Source organism: Cupressus sempervirens, chromosome 11 (genome assembly GCF_028749045.1).
Source record: "Cupressus sempervirens isolate cs-2001-9-10 chromosome 11, ASM2874904v1, whole genome shotgun sequence".
Lineage (NCBI taxonomy): Eukaryota > Viridiplantae > Streptophyta > Pinopsida > Cupressales > Cupressaceae > Cupressus > Cupressus sempervirens.
Window position 1 is genome coordinate 545049061 of NC_143128.1, and position 27258 is coordinate 545076318.

A 27258-nucleotide genomic window follows, 5' to 3' on the forward strand; every position below is an offset into this window, starting at 1 on the left:
AAGCATCCATCACCATGTATTATTCAGCAAAAATATCATTGCCATACAATCATGGAAGCCTTCATGGCCATAGCCACAACCGAGCAAACTATGTGAACAAGCATGAATCCACACATCCCATGCCATGCTTTCAACCTTCACAAATGCTCCCTTGGCTAACCTGTCAAGCCTTGTCCCGCTCAACTCTTGCCTTTTGTCTTCTCCTTGTCACTCTCTCTCTACAACAACTACCCTTGTGGCTGCTTATATAGTAGCAAGTCCCACAAAACCACCAAGTGGTATTACATAAACCATGTGCTAAAACCATGTGCTACTTAACCCACTAACCCCACATTTAATATTGGGCATTTAATTCTTTTCCCCAATATTAAATAATTACATAAAATATTTTTACAATGTTACAATACAACTCATCAAGAATATTCCATGGGAATCTTTACATGTTGCATGTCCATCTAGGTACAACATTACATAATAAAATAAAATAATAAAATAAGAATATTATGCAATGTGTGCAACACCCATTATCTCAACAAGCTTGAGGGTATCCGTCCTCAAAATTGCAGAAAGCTAAAGCTTCCAAATCCTCTACGAGAACAATAATCAAATCATAAACCAAGCATGCTGAAGAATGAGCCCTTCACCTAACTTTATAACTTCTTCTTAAGGGTTTCTCAATTGACCAACGAGTGTGGGATAAATCACTTTTTTTCTTTAAAAACATCGTTTCCCACTTAAGTGAATAAAGTGTATTTTTAATAACAAAATGGCATATAATAATATGTACTTCAATTAAATAGTCACTTTACCGATAAATTATTTAATCTTCAGGCATTAAAATCATTGATCAATCAGACTCAGCTAATCATGTTTAATAGCTCATTGGAAAGGTTTGGCCAAGACGCTTCCTATCCAATTCTAAAATACCACCATCACTACACCTACTGTTGACTTTCTAAAAATGGCAAGGAACCATGCTAAATCAACTTCAATCAGCCTGAAACTGGAATTGCCTAGGCCAAAAGCTCTCTCTAGTCCATGTAAAGTCTTGGTTACCCCCATGAGAATAAAGAAAAATGTGCAAATGGAATTTCATAAATTAAGGGGCTAGAAAGGGGACATTACAAAATATTAATGGCAATTGTATTATTACAAAATATAGATATTAGGTGATCATAATCCAATTTGACATCCTTCAAATTTTGCCTCATCCAAAGAACTTGGGCACAACACGATGTTGTTGCTATGTATTCTGCTTCAACACTAGATACACACTAAAACTTATTTTTTTATGAACCCTAAAACAAGATTGTTCCCCAAAAAGAATGCACTAACACTAACACTCTCACCCAAACTAACAACCCCATCAACATTTGTATATGCTTTTATGATGAATTCTTCATCTCTCAAGTACTACAGACCAAAATCTAATGTGACATCAAAGCATTTGAATATCCTCTTCATTATTTCCATGTGTTTCTCTAGGAGCAACCTAAAACCTTGCTATCATCCCGACTACCTAAATAATGTCAACTCTTGAAGGTATCATATGAAGCAAACTTTAAATCATTGATTTGTATAGAGTTTGGTTTGTATTGGGAGATTCATCATTCTTCCTCCACTTACATATTCTGACCATTGGTATAATTATAGGATTGAAATCCTTCATTCTAAATAATTTCAACATTTCCTTAGCATGCTTGGTTTGAGAAATGAAAATTTCTTTATGAAATAGAGAAATTTGTTGTTCTTGAAAAAGAAACAACTCACTATACCATTATGTTATGTGTTGATAAAAAACTATAAGCCCTATCTATTAATGAGGGAGAAAGCATTACGATGTAGTAATATCTCTGTAGGGGGAGGGTGTGGACCATTTGAACATATAGATAAATCAGGCAGTAAGACCAGGTCCTGAAGGCCAGAAGCTCAAGTGGCAGTTAAGCCACATTCTAATGACAAAATGACATAAATAAGAGCTTCTTGCAATTTCATAGCAAAGACTTGACAAATTCTAATATAACTGCCTCCAAAGACAATATCGTCCACATATAATACAACAATCAATTGATGATCAGCTCCAATTTTTAAATATAGTTTATTGTTTGCAACACCTCTTTTGAACCTTGTTCTTGTGAAAACTTAGCCAATCTAAAGTGGGCTTGTATTAGAATATTCTAAGGTAATTTTAATGGTCATCTTAGTTAGTCTTTAGTTTAATTAGAAGTTTCCATTTCTGTCCTTAGTTCACGATTGTTCCTTTTAGAAACATTGTCTTTGTAAATCTATATAAGGACCTTTCATCTACTTTGATTAATACAGCTACAACAACATTAATTTACCATAACATGGTATCAAAGCACGTCGATGGGATTTCATACAATTTGGCAATTTTTTAAGGAAAATTCGACCATCTTTTGACCTCAATTTTTTTTTGAGAAATTTTCCTTTTGCTTTTTAGAAATAAAAATCTCTAGAAGTATTTTATGAAACTTTTGTGGTTCATTGTGGAGGATTTTTGTTGGAAATCGCAAGCCTAGTTAAGGGTTTTGCTCCCATGATTTCTTGGTTGTAGGAAAAGTCTCTAAATTTTTAGTGTTGCATGTACTTGCATGTTTGTTGTATGTACTTGCATGTGCTTGCATGTTGCTTGAATGTGCTGGTTTACCATGCATATTCATAAATATGGCCATTTGCTCAAGGATTGTCACAATCGATTGGCTTTCGAACAATAGAAGAAAGGAGGGTTTTAACCTAAAGCCAATGTCGTTGAGTACATACAACAAAAAGAGTATGCCTTTTATGCCTTCGTGGCTAAAAGACCTACAAACCATGTAAGATCTTTTGATTGGTATAGAGATTCTAGTGCTTCTCAGCATTTCACTCATAGACATGATTGGTTTACAAAATTTTCTCCCTTTATTGAATCAGTTATATTTGGAGGAGCTGAAGAGTATAACACTGTCAGCAAGGGCATCGTTCACATAGTCTGGAGGGGGAATCTCATTTTCCTCAATGAATACAATGTTCTTGGCATGGAACTTAACCTATTTTCAATGAGTTAGATCATGCAATAGTCTCCTCAGCTTGATGTGGTATTCAGGGCACAAAAGTGTTTGATGTTTTATTGTACCACACACACTATTGTAGTTGTTGCTATTGAGGATCATGGTTTATACGGACTTGTAAATACAGGTGATTCTCTTTTAACATGCCTTCGCATACAAAATCATCTATCAACAGTCTCGAACATCAACAATATGGTCCCCTGAACATTCACTATCTTGATCAACTTGTTCCAATGATTTCTTAGTTTGCCTAACTAAAGTTCAAATTGAGAATCAACCACTTTGTGGAACTTGTAATGCTGGAAAGCAGCACATGATGTTGTTCAAGGATGGTGACTCATGGCGAGCCTTTGAGGTACTACAGTTGGTCCACATTGATATATACGGTCTGATGAATACTCCTATTATTTGGTGTAGGTATTTCTTACTTTTTGTCGATGATTTCTATCAAATGTGTTTACTTTATTTCAGAATATCACTTAATAGAAAAAGAGTTTGGTTGTTCTATTATATCTCTTTGGTGTGATAATGGGAGGAAGCTTTGTTCTATTGCTTTCTCCACTTTCTATGATACACATGGCATCAAACATCAGTTAACCACACCATACACCCGTAAACAAAATGGCGTTGTAGAATGTCACAACCGTACCATTCCAAAAATGGCCAAGACTATAATGGAACACATAAATCGTAAGAAATATTGGCTAGAAGCAATGTTTGCTATAGTCTATCTCCTTAATCGGTCTCCCACACATGCAAATAAGGGGAAGACTCCTAAAGAAGCCTGGACTGGTTGCAAACTTAGGAATCCCAACCACTTGAAAAAATTTGGCTCTTTAGCATATGTATGGATTGTGGATGCCTAGCACTCCAAATTGGATTCCACGAGTCAAACGCTTGTGTTTGAAAGATACAATGACAAGCATAAAGCTTATCGATTGATTGATGTAGACATTGATCATCTTATTAGCTTTAATAGCGATCTTGTCTTTGAAAAAGAACAAGGACCATTTTAGCTTCCCTTGTCTGAGAAAAATTCTCAGGACCAACCTTTAAAGGCCTCAATTCGTGTGTTCGTCTTCCATTGGGTTGACTTGATGAGAGGATGATGCAAGTTCCATATCTGATGATGCACTACCTGAGTTTCCTTTGAATGATGCTAATCTCCCACTGTTCTTGATCGTTTTCCTCCTCCAACTCCAGTTATTACTCCATGTAATAACTAGCACATCTACTCTCTAGCCTAAATGGTGGGCTAAGACCAATCGGTTCTCTTTGTCTAATGAGCTCATTGAGGGTAGATCTTCTCGAAATAAGGGCAAGCAGCAAAATACAATAAACTTTTCGCTCATGGCCAGCCTTCATAGTATTTATGAGCCTCAAACATTTAAAAGAGGCAACAAGAATTCCAAAATGGGAATAGGCTATTGATGCTAAATACCAGAGTCTTATGAAGACCAACACCTAGGTTCTCTCTAATCTTCCTCCAAGGAAGAAGCCCACTAGCTGCAAATGGGTGTATAACATCAAATATCATGCAGATGGTATCTTAGATAAGTACAATGACAGATTATTCGCTCAAAGGTTCACACAGCAGGAGGACATTGACTATGAGGAGACTTTTGCTCCTACTGCCAAGATACGTACAATGTGTCTTCTTCTCGCCATTGAAGATCAATTTGGACAGAAAGTCCATCAAATGGATGTTAAGAGTTCCTTCCTCAATGGTGAGTAGCAAAAACCACCAAGTATGTCTACCCAAGAAAGCACTCTATGAACTCAAACAAGCCCCTTGAGCATGGTACATCAAGACTGATTAGTACTTAGGTTGCTCATCGTGTTGCCCTTCTAAGAGTAATATCATAATATGTATATCGAACTCTTTGGTGCTGATATTCTCTTTCATGTTGTCTATGTGGATAACTTGATCATTATTGGTAGTTCAACATATTTGATTGTAGAAATCAAACAAGACATGTGCAAGGATTTTGATATGGCGAATTTAGGGCTTCTTCATTATTGTTTAGGTGTTAAGGTTTGGCAGATTGATCGTAGCATATTTATTTCTCAGTCTAAACATGCCAAAACTTGCTTGACAGATTTCAAATGCATATACATAGCTTACAAACTCTTATAATTAATTTATTCAATGATTTACAATTTTAACTTTTTAATTTAAAATTGCTTGGATTCCCCAATGTGTTCAATGTTTCCTTTCCATATTTCTTGTGTTAGAGATTACAATGGAGGTATGTCAAGCCTTACCTAGAGGTATGCAATTCAAATTATAGAGGTAAGGACAAATGAATTTTCCTGGGATAAAAGGAAATGGACAATAAACAACCAAAATGGATGATCAGGAAGTGTCTGCAATGCACCAATGCTTCATATATAAAATTACAAATGATTCTTATGAGGTCATAGCATTTTAAAAACATGCTTGTGATGATTAAATATTAATCAATGTTTTCTAAATAAGGTTTCCCAAGCTGGGAATCCACATTCCACTCCATATACATGAAATATGAAATGATAAACTTAGACACTACAATGGTCGCTGTTGGGTTTCTTGTGTATTTGTCGGACACATTATTGATCCCTATTGTAGTCATATTCTTTATTTTCAGGGCAATTAAAACAGCTTCATTTCTACTGCTTCCTAACCCGATCTCATAGTTACAGTATTCTTTCCTTTGGAATTTCAGGCCCATGCAACGTTGTTTTCTATTATTCCTTTGAAATAATTAAACGAAGTAAATTTAATGCTATGTAAAACCAAGCGTTTCAGAAATGAGGACATCCCGAGGACGGGGGGACGGCCATACCCGTCCCCTAGCCATCGCCAAAAAGTGAAAAATTGCAAGGGACATCCCCGAAACTTGGGGACAGCTAGGAAAAAAAGGGGGACAGTTGGTCGTCCCCGGTACGGAAAGGGGACGCCTAGACGTCCCCCAATTGTTCCGAGTACGACCAGCCGTCCCCATTTTTTTTTTTTTTTTTTAAATTAATTTTTAATTTTTAATATTTTATGCAAAACAATTAAAAAGAGCATATTAAAAAATAATTTTAAGGCTCTTTACTAGGTCATCGAGGTGGGCACCACCCCTCCAAATGCAGTAGAGGCAGAATAAGAGCAGCAATCAGGTTCATTTTTCTATGTTATGTTTTCTATGTTGAGCGTGAGCATGATTATGATACATTGGTACTTATTACTTGATGGCAGCCCTCTAGCCTTTGGGTGTATAGCTTTAGGCATATTTAGATTTAGATTTTCAGATTTATCATGTTTATCATTATGATATTGTTCATTAATATTGATATGCATTTTGACAATTTAGTACTGAAATTGGATATTATTTCCTAGATGGCATTCAAATGTTGTATGTTATGGTTCTATAGTGTTTAAATGACATGCTTTGTGCTTAGTTTCATATGAATGACATGTATATTTGCAAATTTCAATGATGTTTTAAAATTTTCCTATATATATATAGCCGTCCCTATTTGCCGTCCACCCCCCGTCCCCAAAATCACCAAAAAAATTTGCTGTCCCAGAAACCCATCCCGTCGTACCCGTACCGGAAACTTGGGGGAACATAGATTTAATGCATTAGACCTCTAATTCATCAGCCAGTTCATAAATATTTTACCATTATTTTCTTTTACAAACCAGAGAAACTAGTTCTCCATTCATCTTGATATGGTTCAAAAAACCTACAAGTTGCTAGTATTTATCAGAATATTATAATGTTTATTTAATAATCATCTTAGTTAATCTTTAACTTTATTATGTAATTTTTTATTTTCATCTTTAGTTCACAGTTGTTTGTTTTAGAAACATCACCTTTGTAGCTCTATAAATTTATCATAACATGGTATCGAAGTAGGTTAATGGAATTTCATAAAATTTTGTGAATTTCAAACCTTTTCTAATCTGGAAATTTTAACAGAAATTTGTTTTGATGTATTTTATGAAAATTATGTGGTTCATCTTCAAAAAAATTGATGAAAATCGCGGGCGTAGACTTTTGATTGTGCAATTTCTCAGTTTCAACAAAAGTCTCTAATTTTCAAAGGTTGCATGTACTTGCATGCGCATTTTGTAAGTTGCATGTTCTTGCATGCATTGTTTTACCATGCAAAATTATATTTTTTCAGATGAAGGTTTCTCTGATGGGTTTCTATAAAAAATTTCCCTGTTGGGTTTCTAATTTTTTCCCTCAAAAATTCTCTGGTGGGTTTATAATATTTTCCTTGAAATTTATCTGTTGGGTTTTACCATTTTTTCCTCAAAAACGAGGCTTTGCACTCTAATCCATGTATCAGATTCTGTAGTCTGTTCTTTATCAAATTTTTAACTTAAATATTGTGTTTAGTTTTCTAATGTTTCTCCTAAAAACTGTAGCTTTTTCCGTTTGTTTTGGGGCATCATGCTCATCTACAAAGTTTGGATGGTTTGTCGATTTTTCCACAAAACTGTGCTAGTTGTTCTTAATGTTTGTCTGTCTCCAGAGAAAAACAGCTCCGTATCCAACATCAAATTGGATGTCTTGTGATGATTTATGGTTAGGTGTTTTGCTGATTTTGAGAGGGTTAGTGTGATGATTTATGGTTAGGTGTTTTTCTGATTTTGAGAGGGTTAGGGGTAGACTCATCTTAGTGGCAGAGTCAGTGGCAGGCCCTTCTCTATTTTTGTAAAGCTTTGTGAAGAAGGGGGCACCCTTCTCTGTTCTTTTCTAAACAGATTTTGGCTTCTTGGTCATTAACATTTTGCAGATCCGGGGAAGGTCTCAGGAGCAGAAAAATGTTTTGCAGAATTTGCGACCAAAAGATAGGAGTTAGGCATGACCATTACGAGAGGGTATGAGAATATTACAATATTTCTTTAATGATCATCTTAGTTAGTGTTTAGTTTATTAGGTAGTTTCTATTTTTGTATTTAGTTCTTTCTTTTAGAAACATCACCTCTGCATATCTATATAAGGAGCCTCATCTACTATATTAACAACAACATCAATTTATCATAGCAGAAATTATCTTGAGCAGGAAATTCAATAGACTATTAGCATTATGTGACAGCATCAAGGATTACAGTGTCAAACACTTCTCTGGAGTACTCAAATATTTACATACAAGTATACACAATTGTATAATGCAACTTTATGAATATCTGTGTTTGAATATTATACACACACAAACATGTTTATGTTTGTAGATATGCAATAATGTATGTATGGAACGTGTATGTGTCTGTACACTCACAAACAGAAAAATAGCAATCATTAATGGCAATAAAGAAGTCTGAGAATGCATGTTTTAGAAAACACGTCAACTTTCAAAAATGTATTAAGATAAATGTGCTACTGCTAATACTGGCCTGCTTAGAAAACTTTTCAATAGTAGCCAATGGAATGGTGCCTAGAGGGATCAACTTCCTGGGTCCTTCGCCCTATAAACAAAGTAGAAATGTTCACAATATTATTCCATCGAAAAGCCCAAAAACATAACTCTAATAACAATAAACAAGATAAGTAATTGATAGATGATATGCCCAGATTGGTAAATCCTAAATCAAAAAAAACAGACATTATGGTACCCAGAGTGACAACAAATTAAAAATTTAATTACTTCACATACCATTTCACCATTTTCAAAAAATAGAACACTTTCAGTCAACTACAGTCTAAGAAATCAGAAGGATGCTACTCCAAGCCTTTGAAATGCCAAGTAACGCAGGAGAAACATATAGATAAACTCTCCAATAAAGACATTAAAAGAGAATGAGGGAGGAGTTGCAGAATTAGAACAAAACAAAACAGAGGTATACATCCAAAGGTTGCAATGAAGCAATTGCCATGATGATAACAATCACAAGGCAGGAGACCGTACAGAGCATGAAATCCGCCTCTAACCAGTGTCAGTACCAGAGATAAAAAGCATTATGTATATTACTCTCATAGCAGATTACTGATATCAAATTGTATTCCATTTGTGAGGTTGAAATTCGGTTAGATGTCTAGAAAAATGGGGAAGTCAAAAAGATTCATAAGAAAACAAGCATTGCCTAGGAATGAATAAAACTAACGGAGGGGCAATGCAGAAAACTTCCTGAACTACCTAATCAGACTACAACAAACCTGAGCATAAAAACTCTAAGGTAATTAAACACACACATAAATGATTTGGAAATTTGGTCAAGAAAGAGATAAATTTGAGTTAATATAATTGCAAATATATGTAACAATAATTTAAAAAGGAACCAGAAAACTGTTATTAACTGTTATTGGACAGTTATGAAAAGAAGAGAGTCAAAAGAATAGAAAAGAAAAAACACATTTTTAACATTTTATGTTGAATACGATAAAGAGATTCTCACTGCCATTGTATGAGGAAAAGAGCCAATAGGCCAATATTCTGGCAATGTGCAGGCTGTCATAGAAATCTTACAATACTTTAGCAACTACACTTAAACTATGAACATCCCCATCTACATTAGTATACAGCCAATAATTGATTGTTAATCCCTCTGTCTGGATGAATTGACTTTCAATCTATACTAAATTTGCCTACAAATGTGCATGGTTCTTAATAAGCAAAAGCATGTTTTCACTTTAAGATTTTCCAAAGAAATTGCACGCATCTCTACAAGCAATCCTAATAATTATTTTAGAGAACTTGTGGTACTCACCACAAAAAGTAGACGAAAGTTTGTTACCAAAAGAGTGCCAGCAACATCAGTGTTTACCATAACAACACCATGACCCTGTTCACACAAATAAAAAATATCCAGTTATTCATGAAAACACAATTAGTACTGCAGTTACTTCTTCATCATATTTGGCATAAAACTGACAGAGAGTATTTCTTTTCACTGTTATATACTTTTTAAGTGCTTGAAGATAGATAAACAAAATAGCCAAAAAAGGCCTAAAGGCAACAATTGTAAAACACAAGGCAAGGTACATGTACCATTTACACAAATGCAATTCCAAATACAGCAAACATGTAAAACGAAACATTTTAGCATCTATACAGTCGGAGACAGCCTTATCACACATTGGAATTTCATTCAATGTCTCGGAGGTTTGCCTATCACCATGGATTATTTGATCAAGAAAGTTCCCAAAAGTTTTAAAAGCGCCAATCTAGTCAACCCACCTGGTCCAAATTAGTGTTTCTTCTACTCACATAGTTCAATAGCCAATTTCCAATGAGCTGTGGAAAACTGGTTATATGCATGGAATTAGAATAAGACATTTAAAAACTGTTGTAAGGTAGAGAATTACAAGAGATGTTGATCAGCCCATAGGCTATTATAGCTCGGAGTCCTGCCACAATCGACATGTCTCGCATCAATTCCAGTGGTCCCGAAAAAATAATTGGTTGCTGATTCCAGGTTGCAATGAAGCATTATTTTCATTTTTTAACTAAGTTACCACATTCATCCAGACAGGCCAGAAGCCACTGTTCAATTCGTACATAGTTTGGATGCGGACAAATTTGTTGCAAAGTCGATAACAAACTGTGACATTTGCTCCAAAGTCGACCACAGGACCCTGGATGACTTCGTTTCTGCCCACACAAGCCCAGAACAACTTTCTGGCAACTGGGCAACGACTTTCAGCACGGGAAGACTTTTGACTTCCAAATAGTATTTCAGATTTCTTATTATTTTTTTACCTTTTTTCATTTTGTGTGCCTGGACACCAAAGGCGGACTCTTCATCCTAGTTGAGTCCAAGGATACTATGCTCGACAGTATACAACAAGTAGGAATCTCAGTTATGTTTAAATGTTGATGTTTCCAGCCCTCTGTTCTAGCATAGTGAATAGCATTAGGAGTACTGGAGCCCTTTTTGTAGGGAACAGAGCAATGATGAACAATCCAGTTGGTATGATGTAGAAATTCTGTGAAGTAAGCCCATTTTGGGTTAATATAGGGCATGTTTATTGATATGTTAGGGAGATAATCAGGGGCAGTAGGAGAAAGTAAAGTAGAAATTGGGAGCCTTCAATGGCACATCCCTAGAAACTGAATTTGAAGGACATCATGATTTAGCTCTGTAATATTTACTTTTAATATTATTTCAAAATATCACTGATCAAAAAAATTAAAAAATAAGATACTTTAATTTTTATATCTATTAACTATATGGCTCGCATAGCACACAATATGTGTTACAAGATTCAAGAAGAGTTGGCAGATTAACGGATTTCCGGATGATTCATTGATTAACAGAGGAACAAATGTGTTCCTTATAAAGAATTACAAGGACGTTGTTTCTAAAAGAAACAACGTAGACTGAAGACGGAATTAGAAACAAAACTAGAGACAGGATAGGAAACATTCCTATCTGGACTGAAGAAAAAAGAGACGGGATAGGAAACATTCCTATCTAGATTGAAAGACGGACTACAGACAAGTAGTTGACTATTATAGAAAGTATAAGATATTATCTTAATAATATGTAACCAATTTAACTCAAATTTTATAAAGTAGATTTCAAACAAGTATTACATTAAAAAAATTATCCTCTTAGTGCAAATTTGTTTACTTTGAAGAATTTTGTGATACAAGTTTGGGTAAAATTATTTACTGTCTAAAAAAAACAGATATAGGACAAAGCACTATCTGGCATGTCACGTAGTTTCAAGTATTTATATTTATAAGCCGGTTATAAAATAGATTTATTGTGATGAAAACTAATAATTTTACATAGTTTTCAATAGGATAGTATGATTCAGATGGTAACTTTGAAGTGAAGAACGGGCCAGTGAACATACAGATAACAAATAAACCTTATGATAATAATGGCTTGTACGGCTCATTTATATTAGAGCCTCAGTTGGTTAGTGGTGGAGAACTTGTGCTCTGAAAAAAGAGGTCACAAGTTCAAATCCCACAAGGTGGTAGGGTACTTTCCTTTTAAGCTCTGCTTATTCTGGTCATAGTGTACCTAGACCCAAAAACATATGGGTGGTACCATGGACTATGGTAGTTGAATATACATGTCATATAATTATTGTTCATATGCTTGTCTAACATTCTAATTACTATTTATAAGGAAATCTAAAATAAAATTAACAAAGCTCTTTGCTAACTTTCAGGAAAATTCTAAAAATTTATTATTAAGCCAATTGTAACATCCCAGTCCTAGAGTCCAATAATAAATAAAAGAACTAAATAATTGATTAAATAATAACTAACCTATGTAGTTAATCGATTTTCAATCCATACACATAAGAAATAATCAACATTAACATTTAAATTTTATTTAAATATATTAACAATGCAAATTTCATTATCTTACGAATTATTAATAAATTACATTCATATGTTTCATCATGCTCATTATCCCTTCTAAGAAAGTTCAACAAACTAATTAATAATAATATGTCATTGAATCAATGGAAACACATTAATTAATTAACGTATCATGTGGGGCCACTGGTCCCAATAATCATGGCCATAGCCAAACAAGAAGCATTATAGATATAGAGGATCGTTATATAAGAAAGGACACAAAGAAGTAAAATAAAGAAAAGCATAAGAAGTAAGGGTGAATACCTTATTAATTTGACCAGCCAATGTACAAAAATCACAACTGGAATATATTTTTAAAAAGGTGGACAGTAGCAACAATAAGATAATAAAAAGCAAAACATATTCAAAAAAGATGGCACACTCTGTGATCAACCCATATTGTGAAGATTGATTTCAATTCCATCATACATTAAAGTGGTACACGTGGCCATCAGATTGTCACACTGACTATAGAAACGTTTGCCTTCCCCTGCAAAGAATGCCCCATGTGGATACCTACTAAAGGGAGTGTCGAGCTGAGGCTCCCATCTGAAGTTAGGAAGAGTCCAAACCTGTATACCCATGGGTTCTAGTTGTGATTATCACAGTTACAGGTGCAGTTGATATAGTTGGGATGAGTGAATTTGTTCAGAGTGGCAAAGAACCACATGTTGCATTTGGTTCTCCTGTGGTTACATCCACTCCAGGAGTGGTTGGTAATGAGTTAGAGGATAGCTTTTATTCTAGACTATGACAATCAACACTTGACCGAGATGGAAACTTTTTATTGGGACTGCATAGAGAGGAGAGCTCATCACAACTTTTTTAATCCACACACACAGGATTTGATGATGCATCAGCGTGGATTGGTTCTAAGGTTGTTCCATCCTTTGTGAGATAGGTATATGCCATCTGTAGCAGATGGTATCAATGGCTGCAAGTTGGATTGCTTGCAGAGTCAGCACATCCAGTAGAGCCTAGCAGAAAATGGAGATAGTGGTACCTTAGGATGTGATTATCTCCATAGTATGGATGGATGTGACTTTAATTATTCTGACATTGGTGTTATAGGAACTATTGGTGATCATAGGTTCATTATACGATTCTACCTTTGGGATCCAGATAGACTAATGTGTTTTCTATTTCTAAGATTGCTTGACAACAAGCAATTAAGGGCAGATTGTAATGTCCCATTTTGGTGAGTGTCAACTTTCAGAGGATTAACCTATTTCCTGACCCTCATAGGCTAATGGAGTTGTCTAGAGGGCCCAATTAGCAGAACCAGAGAGTGATTCCCACTCTTGTGATTAGGGATGTTCAGAATCGCTCTTCATTTGAATCAGATCGACACACTTACTATTTATATTAAGTCTCTATTCAATAAAGTTTGGGGTTTTTATCTTTAGCAGGATTCCTGAACAACTTGATAGCAATGTTGAGATTTAGTATCATTGATTGGAGCAGTTATTCAGAGACTAACTATTTACAGAAAGTCATTATTGTGGAGTTGCTAAATCTAGCTGGGGCACCCAAACTCATAGCATGTGCAGTAATTGATTCACTCAGTGATATCAATTTTCCACAATCCATTAGAATTGAACAAGTAGCTTCTGGTTTAGATTGTGTATGAGTTTTTTAACATCAACCTTTCCAATCACACTCTAAGATCCATCATCAAGATGCTAGAGAGCAAGAGATGCATGAAGCTACTTGTTCAATTGATTCACTCGTCAATTGGCTCGGTTTGAGGGACTTACAAATTATAGTAAGTCAATTTTATTCAGTTGCTATTTTCGGCAAGGCACTTAGGCGTCAAACACGGGTAGTAAGTATCTACATTATGGGTTGTTCATCCAGTGGAGTTAATAAGCTTTTGATTTTATTAATGATTATTAATCAAGTCATGCTTAATATTAATTAATTAAGTGAGCTTATTATTAAGTGCTAAAAGTTCATTAAATGTTTATTTAATAAAGTGTATTATAGCACCTAAGCTCGAAGCTTCCAACAGATTTGCATTTGAGAATTATACATGCTTTTAATGCAAGGAAATAAACATTCTACAGTGCATTTGCTTTTGTTGATTTGGGTGAAGAGAAGAAGCAAGGGTTTGAAGAATTTCAGCGTGGTAGAATTGTGAATTCTACACAAGCTTCAGCACTATGAATTGGTTGAAACTACACCAGTGAATTGCGCAACTGCTTTGGCTTCATACAGTGGCCACGACTCATTCAACTGTTAACAGAAATTGGTGACTAGAAGTCCATTTCATTGCAAAATTGCTAGCAAGGGCAGAAGGTTCCACTTTATGAATATGGCAGCCTATATGTGGCTCAGCTTTTTGAGTTATTTCTGTCCGCAGGTCATATAGAGCAGCAGCATATTGTTAAAGGACAACATTTGGGGTCTGGGTGGCTTGCTTTTTATTTTACTGTGTGCTTCTCATACACATTTTCTAGCATAAAAGTCACTTCCTAGAGCAGCCACATTTCATTGGTGGTGTTAATATGATCAGCGATCATTCCAGGTTTTCATAATTGTTGATAAATCTTATTTCTATAATTCCAATAACTGCCATTGTATGAAATCAGATTTCTTATTGAATAAAGTGATTTGGAGAGCAAATAGTTAATTTCAACCATTGTTATATGTTAAGAAATTCCAAAACCATTCAATACAAACAAAACAAAGACAAACATTCACAAATCGGAACTTAGGGATTGCATGCCAACCATTTGACAAAATGTCAAAAGGTCAAAATTAAATTTTCAGAGTTAGAATCACAGGATTCTTATAAATAACACCACAAACAGCTAAGGAGAGATGGAGTGAACTCTCTCATAGATGCTACTGCAAGATTATCCATAACATGAGCAAAATAGTCATATGACAAGATTATTTTTATTATAGACACACTAAGTTCCTAAAAAGTTTAGTTAGGAATGTGATTCGAGAAGAGATTTTCCTCTCTCCCTTTGTAATATCAAAACTGGCAACTAAAACTGGAGAAGCATCTGCCTAAAGGATACTGTTGTCAATAATCAAAGTAAGAAATATGCAACCTTTGAAAAGAGTTTGAATCAATACACCAATAAGATCAAGAAAATTATATAGAACTCTTTAAAAAGAAACTAGTTATTAAAAACCTTGGAAGATTTTACAAGCAATTGCAAATGCTTCTTAATGAATCATGGACAGAGTTGCACACCATTGAAAGTTGTAGCAGCAATCATACAACGATACAATCGCCCCTAAGGACAGGCATGAAGGGAACAATGAATAGGAAAGAAGGACGTTCACCCTTCAGACCACGCGACCAGGATTAGAGAATACACAATATTTCCCATGACATAATCAAAGAACATGAAGAGATAAAGAATTTTGTAGCATATGTGGCTGATCTTCCTATGCCTTATATCGATAATTATGAAAATAAATGCCAATGACACTAAGGTAATCATAGACGATCTGAATAAAAGGATGAGCTATATGATGTTGAATTTCTCTACGGAAAAAATTAATCTTAACATGATTCAAAAGGTAATAGTTTACTATGCAATTCTGACCCAACTTGCGATCTTAAAAATTTGCTTTACATCCTCAATTCTTTCAAATGCTTGGATGAGGTGCAACACAGAGACATAATGGTTGACCCAGCCATAATTCAGGACGCTACTATCAAGATGCATTAGTGTATGTCCCTCATGGATGCCAAGAGATGTATGACAATAATGGCATAATGGGGTACGTGAGATCTAAGCCATGGTATAGACAGTTGTCCCTGGCTAGTTAGTTATATAATTTTCTCTTAGATACCAATTCTCTGTTCCAGCAACTGGATGCTGAAGCAGATGCATGGATGCTTTTGGGTTAAAACAATCGAAAGATTATTTTGTATTGAATAATTGATGAAAATATGAGCTTACAAGCTCATATATACAAAACATATATACAAAAAAAAATAAACAAACAGAAAATAGAAACAATCTATATACGATAGATAGAGCATTATTAGAAATATTATAATACCCTCCCATAATGCTTAATCTATCAATAACACCAATTGCCTCCCTGAATTTTACAAATTTATAAGAACCGAGAAACTTGGTGAAGATATCAGCAGACTGCTCTACGGTGGGAACATACAGCAACTGAATAGATTTGTCTTCAACCAGCTGACGAATGTAATGACAATGTGTTTCGACATGCTTGGTTCGTTCATGGAAGACCGGATTCTTTGCCAATTTGAGTAATCCCTGATTATCATAGAATATAGGAGTCGGTCCTACTTGAGGAACATGCATATCTGCAAACATCCGCAGAATCCAAACTACCTCACAAGCTGCCTTAACTGCTCCCCAATACTCTACTTCAGTCAAAGACAAGGCCACCGCCTGTTGCTTCTTACTAGTCCATGTCACAGCAGCAAATCCTAAATTAAACACATATCTGGTGGTAGACTTACGATCATCAACAGAGCCGGCCCAATCTGAATCTGTGTAGAAACATAGTGTAGAATCAGACTTTTGAGTGTATAGAAGACCATAATCAAGAGTACCACTCACATAGCGCAAGACACGCTTTGCAGCTGTACAATGATCAGTCTTGGGTGTTGTCATAAAGCGGGAGACATAGCTTAAAGCAAAACTAATGTCAAGTCTAGTAGCAGTAAGAAAAATGAGACTACCCACTAGTTGTCTAAACAAGGATTCATCTACAACAAGTGAATCAAACTGAGCGGATAATTTGAGCCCGGGTTCCATAGGAGTGAGAGCAGGTTTGCAATCCTACATTCTGAACCTGTCCAGAAGACTTCTAGCATACTTAGACTGAGAAAGAAAGATACTGTGTTCAGTCTGCCAAACCTCAATTCCGAGACAATAGTGCAAGAGTCCCAAATCAGTCATATCAAAAGTGTTGCACAAATCCTGTTTGATTTCCACGATCAAATGTGCTAAATTTCCAGTGATGATCAAATCATCAACATAAACAACGGTAAACAAGACATCATCACATACATGTTTGATATATAGGTTTGAATCCGATGGACTCCCCTGAAGACCATGGTAATTTCCATGTACCAAGCCCGAGGAGCTTGTTCCAGACCATAGAGAGCTTTGACAAGTTTACAGACTTTGTGTTCCTGACCAGCAACCTTAAATCCAGAAGGTTACGTCATGTCGACCTCTTCCTATAAGTCAACATTCAAAAAAGCATTCTTGACATCCATCTGATGAACTTTCCAGCCGAACTAAGCTGCTAGAGCAAGAACAAGCCGTATGGTACTCATTTTAGCTATAGGAGCAAAAGTCTCCTCATAGTCAATACCTTCCCTTTGTGAGAACCCTCGAGCAACAAGACAAGCCTTATACTTGTCTAAGGTGCCATTAGCTTTATATTTGACCTTGTATATCCATTTGCAGCTAACGAGCTTCTTCCCTGTAGGAAGATCAGAAAGAACCCAAGTTTGATTTTTCTGAATGCTCTAAAGTTCAGCTTCCATAGCTTGTTCCCATTCAGGAATACCTTTAGCCTCGGAATAAGTCTAGGGCTCATAAACACTATGAATGTTAGCCATAAGAGCAAAGTTAACTGTTTGTTTGCGGTTATTTCGAGAAACTCTACCTTCGATGAGCCCATTATCCCTTAGATCACTAATAGTTTTAACCCACCATTTGGGTCGGAAAGTAGAAGAGCTGACTTCTGGAGGAGCTAGAAGAGGTTCAGAAGCAACAACAGAAGGAGGATCATTCTCAGGAGTCTCAACAGGATCAACATCAGGTGTCCTAGGGCAGGCATTATCTATATCATTCTACCCATCAAATGGTGCTAAAGGAAGGGGAACACTGTGAGACTGTTCCTCAAAACATTGCTCAAAAGAGGACGGAAACGGTCCTCGAGTTTCATCAAAAACAACATCCCAACTAAAGATAAGATGATCAGTGTTGATATCTATCAATCTGTAGGCCTTATGGTTGTCACTATACCCTGTCATCATGAGTCTCTGAGTCTTGGAATCTAATTTGGAACATTTAGCATCAAGAATCCAAACACAAGCAAGAGAGCCAAAAATCTTGAGGTGGCTAATCTTGGGCTTATGACCAGACCACAATTCTTTAGGAGTTTTGTTCTTGACAGCCTGAGTAGGGGAACGATTCAAAAGGTAGACAGCAGTAAACACTGCTTCTACCCAATACTTATTAGGAACACTCCTGTGTTGTAACATAGAACGAGCCATCTCAACAATTGTACGATTGCGACGCTCAACAACACTGCTTTGCTAAGGAGTGTAAGGTGTGGTGAATTGGTGCTTGATGCCATGTTCAGCACAAAAACCGGTGAATGCATGAGAACAAAATTCCCCCCCATTCTCTGTTCCAAGTGAAACGATACTGCAGCTAGCCTCATTTTCAACCAACAACTTAAAATTCTGAAATGTACTAAGTGCATTTGATTTTTGTTTAAGAAAGTACACCCACATTTTTCTACTGAAATCATCAACAATAAGCAAAAAATATTTGCAACCAGTAACTGAAGATGTGACCCCAAATATCAGCATGAAGTAATTGAAGTACCTGAGAGGCACACCAAGAATCTCCATCTTTGAAGGGAGTCCGATGTTGTTTGCCAGCTTGACAGGCGTCACATACTCCAAGATGTTGCGGCTGAATCGGAAGAGTCCAGAAACAAGTTCCTCCTGAGATAGCTGAGAGAGATACTGGATGTTGAGATGTCCATATCTCTAATGCCACAAAGTTCTGAGAGATAAATCACGAGCTGCCATAGCTATTTCAGGAGAATCACCAGTGTCAGTAAGCTGATATAGACCATGATCCTCTAGACCAATAGCAACAGTAAGACGAGTCTCTCGATCAATAACGGAGCATTTGTGAACACTGAACACCACATCCAACTGAGGAGAATTTCTCATGATCTGACTCAGAGAGAGAAGATTGAGTGTCATACCAAGAACGTAGCAGACATTGAGAAATATGAGTTGACACCCTCCACACTATATTTGAACATTTCCTCTACCAAACACAACTGAATTGTTGTATGGATGGAAATCGGTAAACTAGTCATGCCGATGAGAGAAATGACGTGAAGCACCAGAGTCAATATACCAAGCAAAGGATCAAGTTGAATCGGAAGGGCTTTTAGCCATAAAAGCATAGAACACAGACTCCTTTGTCTCAGAATGTTCAGCAACATTGGCCTGCTAATTAGACCCTCCCAGCTTCTTCTGTTCAGACGCAAATCGCTGACGACAATCTTTCATGTGGCCGTACTTACAGCAATAATGACACTAAACACTCTTTTGTTGAAAAATGCCAAAGGATTGATGGGAGCTACCCTGTGGAGATGACTAAGTTGGCCGAAACTTAGCTGCAAAGGCTTGTTTTGACGAGGGTAAGGAAGCACGGTTGCCAAACTGTTGCTTCCAACAATCTAGCTAGGGGAGTTTGGTGCACAACTTTGGAAATTTCATATCAACATTAGTTGAGGTAATGTCGAGAGTCTCTATGAAATGCTCATAAGATGTTGGCAAGCTTTTCAGGGTAATAACTACCGTATCTTCTTCCTCCATTGTCTGACCAATGGCTTCAAGCTGATCATGAATGTCCTTGATCTTCATGAGATGTTCTTGTAAGGACATACATTCATCCATCATAATGGAAAACAACTGGCTCTTCAGAAAGAATGCTCGACTCTTATTGAATGTTTCATGCAGCTCCTTTAAATATTTCCAGATGTCTACAGCCAACTTGCCAGAGTGAATCTGAGGTAGCTGATCATCTGTAACAGAGAGCTTGAGAAGCATAACAGATTTGCAATTCCGATCATCAAACTTATCCTGATCTGTGGTAACGAAGGTCCCACCAGGCGTGCTAGTGGAGGCAAGACGATTCTCTGTGCCTAGAACAAGTGCATCCAAACGATGATACTGAAGATGGTTAACATGCGTTGCTTCTAGTGGTTGTAATTGCTGCCATTAAACAGTTGACTGTTTTCCAACATCAAGTTGGTCAAGGATGCCATTTGCATGAAGTTTGAGGCAATGTTGAGGCTGACCCAGAAAAAATGACAAGTACCCAAAAGAGTAGAAAACCCAAAAGGAATCTGTTGTTGTTTTCTAGATCCGCTGGCTTGAAAATCGAGGCACGAAAAACGAGGTACCTAGAAAATTGGACGACAACCCAGTTGAGCCCTCGAAAAACCCACTAAGAATCTGAAATCAAAATATTTTTTCGAACCCAAAAATTAGGGTTTCAAGCAAAAATACAGTCGGCAGCAATGAAAGCTTGGATTTTCAGAATAATGGAGTTTTGGAGGAAAAAACTAGATGTTTTCCTTAGCAGAGAGAAGTGTTGATCTGAGGCGGCTTGAAATATGTCGTTTTCTATGCACAAAGTTGGGTTACTATACCAAAAAAAAACATAGCGACCTTTTTGAAAAACGCCGATTTGTGATGAATAAAAATGGCAGATACAAACCATTACCAGAGGAAATCAGCGATTTGGCACTTCAAATAAAACTAGTCAGTCATGATTTCCGGAACGCAAGACCAAGAAATGTCTGCAAGTTCCTTCAAGACACGATTTGCAGAGAAGTTCGGCCCAGGAAAAAAATCGCAATTTGCAGATACTAACCATGCATCGGCGATTGCACAAGCATAGTTATGATTCAAAAAAAACTTGACCGAATTTCTCTAGACAGAAAACCCTAGGCATGTTTTAGAGAAATTAACTGACAAAATTTTGAAAAAAAATTAAACCAGCTCTGATACCATAAAACAATCGAAAGATTATTTTGTATTGAATAATCGATGAAAATACAATGAGCTTACAAGCTCATATATACAAAACGTATATACAGAAAAAAAGAAACAAATAGAAAATAGAAACTATCTATATACTATAGATAGAGCATTAATAGAAATATTCTAATATGGGTTCTGCCTGGATGCGCCCAAGAAGCTCATTCCAAGCCTGTGGATGCTTGTGGAGGCACTGCAAGCACCTCCACAAACATTCACAAGCCCGAAATGAGCTTCCTGGGTGCATCCAGGAAGTATCCACAGCCAAGATGCAATTCCAACGCCCAAATCACTTAAAGTTATATTATAGGATGTGCTTTATTGTTGTTGTTTTTATTCTTTTTTTGCTCCTTTTTGCTCCTAAACCCTAAAATGGCCCAAAAAGAGGTCATTCATTATTCATTCTTCTCATTTTGTTTGCAGCTGGGCTCTCTTCTCATTTGGTCTCCATTTTGGCATTTTGAAAGCAAAGTCATTATTTTTTAAGAGGATCATTCGTAGGGTATCACATAGCTTCTACAATTGACTTTTGAGCATCCAAGGTAAGCATTTGATCCCATTCTCGAATTATTTTAGTGGTTTTTTTTTGAGATAATGATGAATTTTCCAAGTTTTGAAGTACTTAAGGAATTTTTTTCCAAAAAAAAATGAAGAAACAAATTTAGCTAGCTATTTTAATATTTTTGCACTTGTATCCTTGATGTTCATAGTTTATTTATTATTTAATTTTTTATTTTCTTATAAGATTCATAGATTGTATTGTGCAAGATGGCCACTACCAGTAGTCAAAGTATAACTTCAAAATTGACGTAGCATCTTCATTATGGAGACATACCACAAGATTATCACAGGTTTCAAGAGGCGGGTCATACATCTAGAAATGTAATATATGTCATAGAAAAGCATTCACTAGCTCATATTCTCGGGTCAAAGCTCATTTTATGAGCCCTCCTGGTAAAGGAATAGGATTGTGGAAAGGAAGAAAAAAAGGAATAACCGATGCACAACTAGCAGGATTTATAAAGGAACAAGAAGTTGCTGATCATTTAACTAACAAATCAAAAACAATTTTTTACCAACCTTCATCTGGAAAGAGCAAAATAGAATTGCCCAATGATTATGTTGTATCCTCCAAACATCCTTTCTGGCAAGCACCTGTACCGTGAGAGGAAGAGAAAGAAGTAGAAGCTATTGCTCGCAAAAGAGGTCCATTGGATTCCGCATTCAAAATGGAGGCAAAAGAGCTTCCTAATCAAGCAATTGCACATTGCCTTTGTGTCAACGGTCTTCCTTTCAACTTGGTAAGACCAACATATTGAAAAGAAGCGGTTGCAACCATTAATAAATCACCGGCTGATTACACTGGCCCTGGGTATAAAAAAAGGTGGGACTACTCTTTTGCAAAAAGAAAAGACTTCTATGAGAAAGCTCTTCAACAAATTAAAACTTCTTGCAAAACTTCATGAAACTATTGTGTTTGATGGATGGAAAGATATAAGAAACCGGTCATTGATTGATGTGATTGCAATGTCACCCAAAGGGGCAATGTTTTTGAGGGCGGTTGATTGTGAAGAAGAAGTTAAGGATTCACAATTCATTTCTAGAGTTCTCGTTGAGACCGTAGAGATGGCGGGTTATGAGAATGTGGTCCAGGTGGTCACAGATAATGCCAAAAATTGTAGGGGTGTAGGTGCTTTGGTTGAGAGTCAATACAACCATATTCTTTGGACACCATGTATCGTATACTCTCTTAACTTGGTCATGCAACAAATTGGCACCCAAATAGATAGGGTGAAGCAAATATACCAAGAGGAGACACAAATGTTTGTGACAAACCACCACAAGTCACAATCCACATTCTGAGCATTCTCCAAGTTGGAGTTGTTGAAGGTAAATTTAAAGTTCTGATTAGTTAATTTCATTTATTTGTTTAATTTGAATAAGTTTTATGTCCATATTCAATTATCAAATTGTATATAGCTTTGCTTAATATTGATTGACATATTGTTAACTTGCTTAGGTTGTCAAGACTCGATTTGCATCTCATACTATTGTTATGAGACGACTCTTCAAGGTGCAAGGGGCATTGAGCCAAATGGTTATTTCTAGCCAAAAGGTCAAGGCTTTGGTCTTGGATGACAGTTGGTGGGTCCATATGCAATTTGAATTAGATTTCATCAAGCCTATCATAACATGCTCCACTTTGTGAATACAGATTCACCTTGCTTAGGGATGTGTAGGATGGCATGGACACCACGGTAGAAAAGGTAAAGCTTTCCATACAAACACAAGAGAATGAACCCAAAAAATGTGAAGCCTTATGCAATAATGTGGAAGCAATCATTCATCATCGTTGGGAGAAGATGACAACCCCATTGCACCTCATTGCTATGCCGAATAGATTTGCACCATATGCGGATAAAGAAGTTGCTAATGGGTGATATAATGCCAAGACTCTTCCCAGATGATGGAATGCACAAAATGGTGAGGCTAGAATTTGGCTTATTTGCTTTGGGGTCAAAACTTACTCCATGTGCATAAAAGAACCAAATTGACATGGGAGCTATCACATGGTGGTACATGTATGGTCAACCATTCAAGCATCTACAACCTCTTGCAATCAAGATCCTTTCACAAGTAAGGTTTTTTTTGTTTTTTGTTTACCAATTGAATTCTATAATTTAGTGTTTAACATTCTTTAGTTTGATTTTCAGTTATATCTTTAATTTTATGAACACTATCTACGTTGCAAGTTCTTATGCTGCAGAATGCAATTGGAGTGGACACTCCTATATCCATTTGGTGAAGCGCAACTCATTGGGCTCAAAGAAAGTTGAGGACTTGGTTTATATACATACCAACTTGCATCTTTTGTCAAGTAAGAAAGATGAAAACAAGTTAAGGGTCAACCAAGCTTTGGGATGTAGCCCCTTAATGTGCAAACTTAGATGCAACATTTCAAGTTCTTAATACAGCCATAGACGATGATATTAATAGCATCATGGCACGTGCATCTGGCACAAGTGAAACCATGTTTTGTTCAAATGATTTTGAACTTACCAGTCTTGCAACAATTGGAGATGATGATAATGTGGATTTTTTCGAGAATCTTTATAATTTTGAATGACTGAATTTGATTAGTGAATCTTGAATCTTGACTCTTGACTTTTGATTGATCAACATCAAATCATAAACCAAGCTTTTACTTTGTAATTCAAATTGCATTGGAATCTTGAACTTGAGTAATTAGTTATTTCAATCTGTATATTTGTCACTTTGTGTCTGTAAAGTTTGAAGTTGAACTATCAATGGTGAAGTATCATGCTATGAAATGGTTTATTTTTATATATTGCTTGCATTTCTTTGCATACATAAATTATAGTGTGCGTGTGTGTGTGTGTTGCATTTCTTTGCATATATAAATTATAGTGTGTGTGTGTGTGTGTGAGACTATATATATAGATATATGCATCCAAAATTAAAATTAAAATCACGCATCCACGCATCCGATTTTCACATCTGCATCCGCATCAGCATCAGCAACTTAGAATTATCTAATTAATTATATAGCCATTTGAAATGCTGAATGACTTTATGGAAGTTAATTTAAAGGGTATTTTTCCATGTGAATGATAGGTATAAGATTTTAAATTTTTATTTTTGGTAATGTGATAGACTAAGAATTGGTTAAACAGAAGGTAGGTGTATATTTTTATTTTTTAACTTAAAATTGTGCCATCTTTTTGCCAACTTATCTAATAATATCATGTTGTAGAATTAGTTAAATTTTCAGCAATGTTATTGGTAAATGCTCTGTTGTGAATCTTTTATCATACAGTACAGTTGTTTCCTTTAGTTTCTCTCAGTTGGTTTCAGTTTGAAATCCACGGATACATTCAAATAAAACACAGGAAAAACAACCTCAATTTTCTATGTGGGGAAAGTCTTCATTAATTATTAACGATACCTTAGGCATCTTATTAAGTGTTGGCGAAGCATTCCCCTTCATGGTAAAGAAGGGGCATTTAGCCGCAAAGAATGCATCCAGATTAAATCACAAATCCCAAAAAAGAAATCGCTATTTGTTTATTTGAGAAGTATTTATTAGTCTCATACTATATCGTGTTCTACTTTGTCGTGCATCTTCTGACGAATTAGGGAAGTCTTCTTCCATCATGGTAAAGCGGGGATAAATTCTGATCACTGCCGCTGTCAAATTTCACCTCTGTGAATTCTCATGGATGATGTCGAGCATACTTCGTATTCTAAAAGAAAAGCATACTGCCTTCGCTAAAGTTGTTTCAGGTATAACATCGAGAACACTACATACATTCTGGCAGCTGCATTTATACAAGGGACACGATGAGAAACGCTGGCTTCATTACACATTCCTTGAAGTCTCATGGGCCACAGTACAGTTTTAAGAGAAGACAAATGTCAGAATGAGAATTGGATTTATACCAGAAGTGTTCAAATTAATAAAAGCAACACTGAAACAAGGATCCTTCAGACTGCAAATGCCTTGAATTCCAGCGAACCACGGGCCAAACCAAAACGGATTGAAATTTCTCATGAAAACAGCCCGAACTCAACCCAATTTGAGCATGGCACGAAGAAACTGCCAAAGTATAAACCCCCTAACGTGTGGCTATAAGCTAGTACGCGTCCGAAGCTTGAAACTGCGTATTTTCTCCACCCGCTTGAGTCGGGAGTACATACGATATAAACCAGCATAATGCTGCGAAAGATGTATTTTTTTCCCTACTAAAACCTAATAAACTCCTACGTCCCATTGGTATCCGTTCTCGAATGCAATTCAATTCCACGGAGGTCGAGTTTTCACATTGCTGATAGTATTAGATAAAATACAAATGTCAAGAAAGGAATCCCTGAAACCAAAGTTATCCAGGAAAATAATACCTCTGCAATAACATCCTCTTTCCGTAGAAGAAATTCATCCATGCCATGAGCCACGGACCGCGTAAATGCCTATAAGTTTTCGCCATTTCATACAAATTAGGTTAAACTGAAGCATCCATTACGTAGCAAAACAAAATTGAAGCCCGCACCAAATCGAACAAATAAATGTTTAAAGGAAGGGGTTTCAAACCTCGATTTTTGTCCACCCTAGGGCATCCCAGCTGCCTACAGTCTCCATTTCCATATTCACAGAAGGCCTTGCAAAATGATTGCTAGTGTTCAACACCCCATCGCATCGGCAAAAATTCGAAGAATTGGGGCGGTGTTCTACCTTTTCCAACTAACCATTGTCTCAAACAATAATTGTCCTTCCAAGTCTGTAGTCTGTATTTATACCTTGTTCAATAATTTCAAGCAGTGCTCTCTCACCCAATGTTTTTTTATGTCACGTGCCCTTCATTCTCGTTTTCTATGGAATATACTTCCGCGGAGATGGTTTATTCCACGTTTTATAACTGAAAACTGAAAGCCGTCTCTAACCTTCTCTTCTTATGCAAAAATTTAAAATATATTTACTTTAAAAAAATTCATTTTTTTATTTTAAAAGAGCAGTTAGTTGTAAAAAAAATTAAGTTTTTTCATAAAAGGGGAAAAATAAAATAAAAAATCCTATGGCCTAGTATAAAATGTATGTATTCAAAATAGAGCACATGCAAAAAAAAATTGGAAAGGATTTTATTTTTGTCAATTTCATGTGGCACAACTTTCAGAGACCATCACACCTTGTTCTCTGCAGCATCATTTGCCCTAATTCTCACCAAACGGGTTGAAAGGTAGTAGTAGCCGATTTAATAGGGGAACAGAGTGAACAATATTCATCTTAAATGAAGAGTCGCACTGCGAATTTACCAAAAGTAAGGCATAGAGCCCTGTTTTTGTCCTAAAGAAAGCTAGCCAAAAAAGACCAATATATACTGATATTTCAAAATCACCAATATCCTCTTTATGCAATCTATTATGATAGCAATAGAAATTTTGTGCAAATCAAGGATTCACCAATACCCTCGCTAGCCGAGGAATTGACCTAATTGAATAAGCTAAATCCAGTGAACATAGCCAAAAAAAAAGTGTGTTTCTAGAATCCCTTTT

The 27258-nt window shown here is 36.1% G+C and overlaps 1 protein-coding gene across 1 annotated transcript in view; it reads right to left on the minus strand.

The window, feature by feature from the left end:
- Positions 1-26470, minus strand: part of LOC149530785 (phosphatidylinositol-3-phosphatase myotubularin-1-like) — a 268097-nt gene extending 241627 nt beyond the window's left edge. The window contains exons 1-4 of the mRNA XM_089811165.1: positions 26300-26470; positions 26110-26178; positions 9757-9831; positions 8446-8517 (exon numbers count right to left, since the gene is read on the minus strand). Coding sequence (XP_089667291.1) covers positions 8446-8517; positions 9757-9831; positions 26110-26178; positions 26300-26353 — 270 coding nt within the window. The 5' untranslated portion in view covers positions 26354-26470. The remainder of the gene's footprint in view (positions 1-8445; positions 8518-9756; positions 9832-26109; positions 26179-26299) is intronic.
- Between the last annotated feature and the right edge of the window lie 788 nt (positions 26471-27258).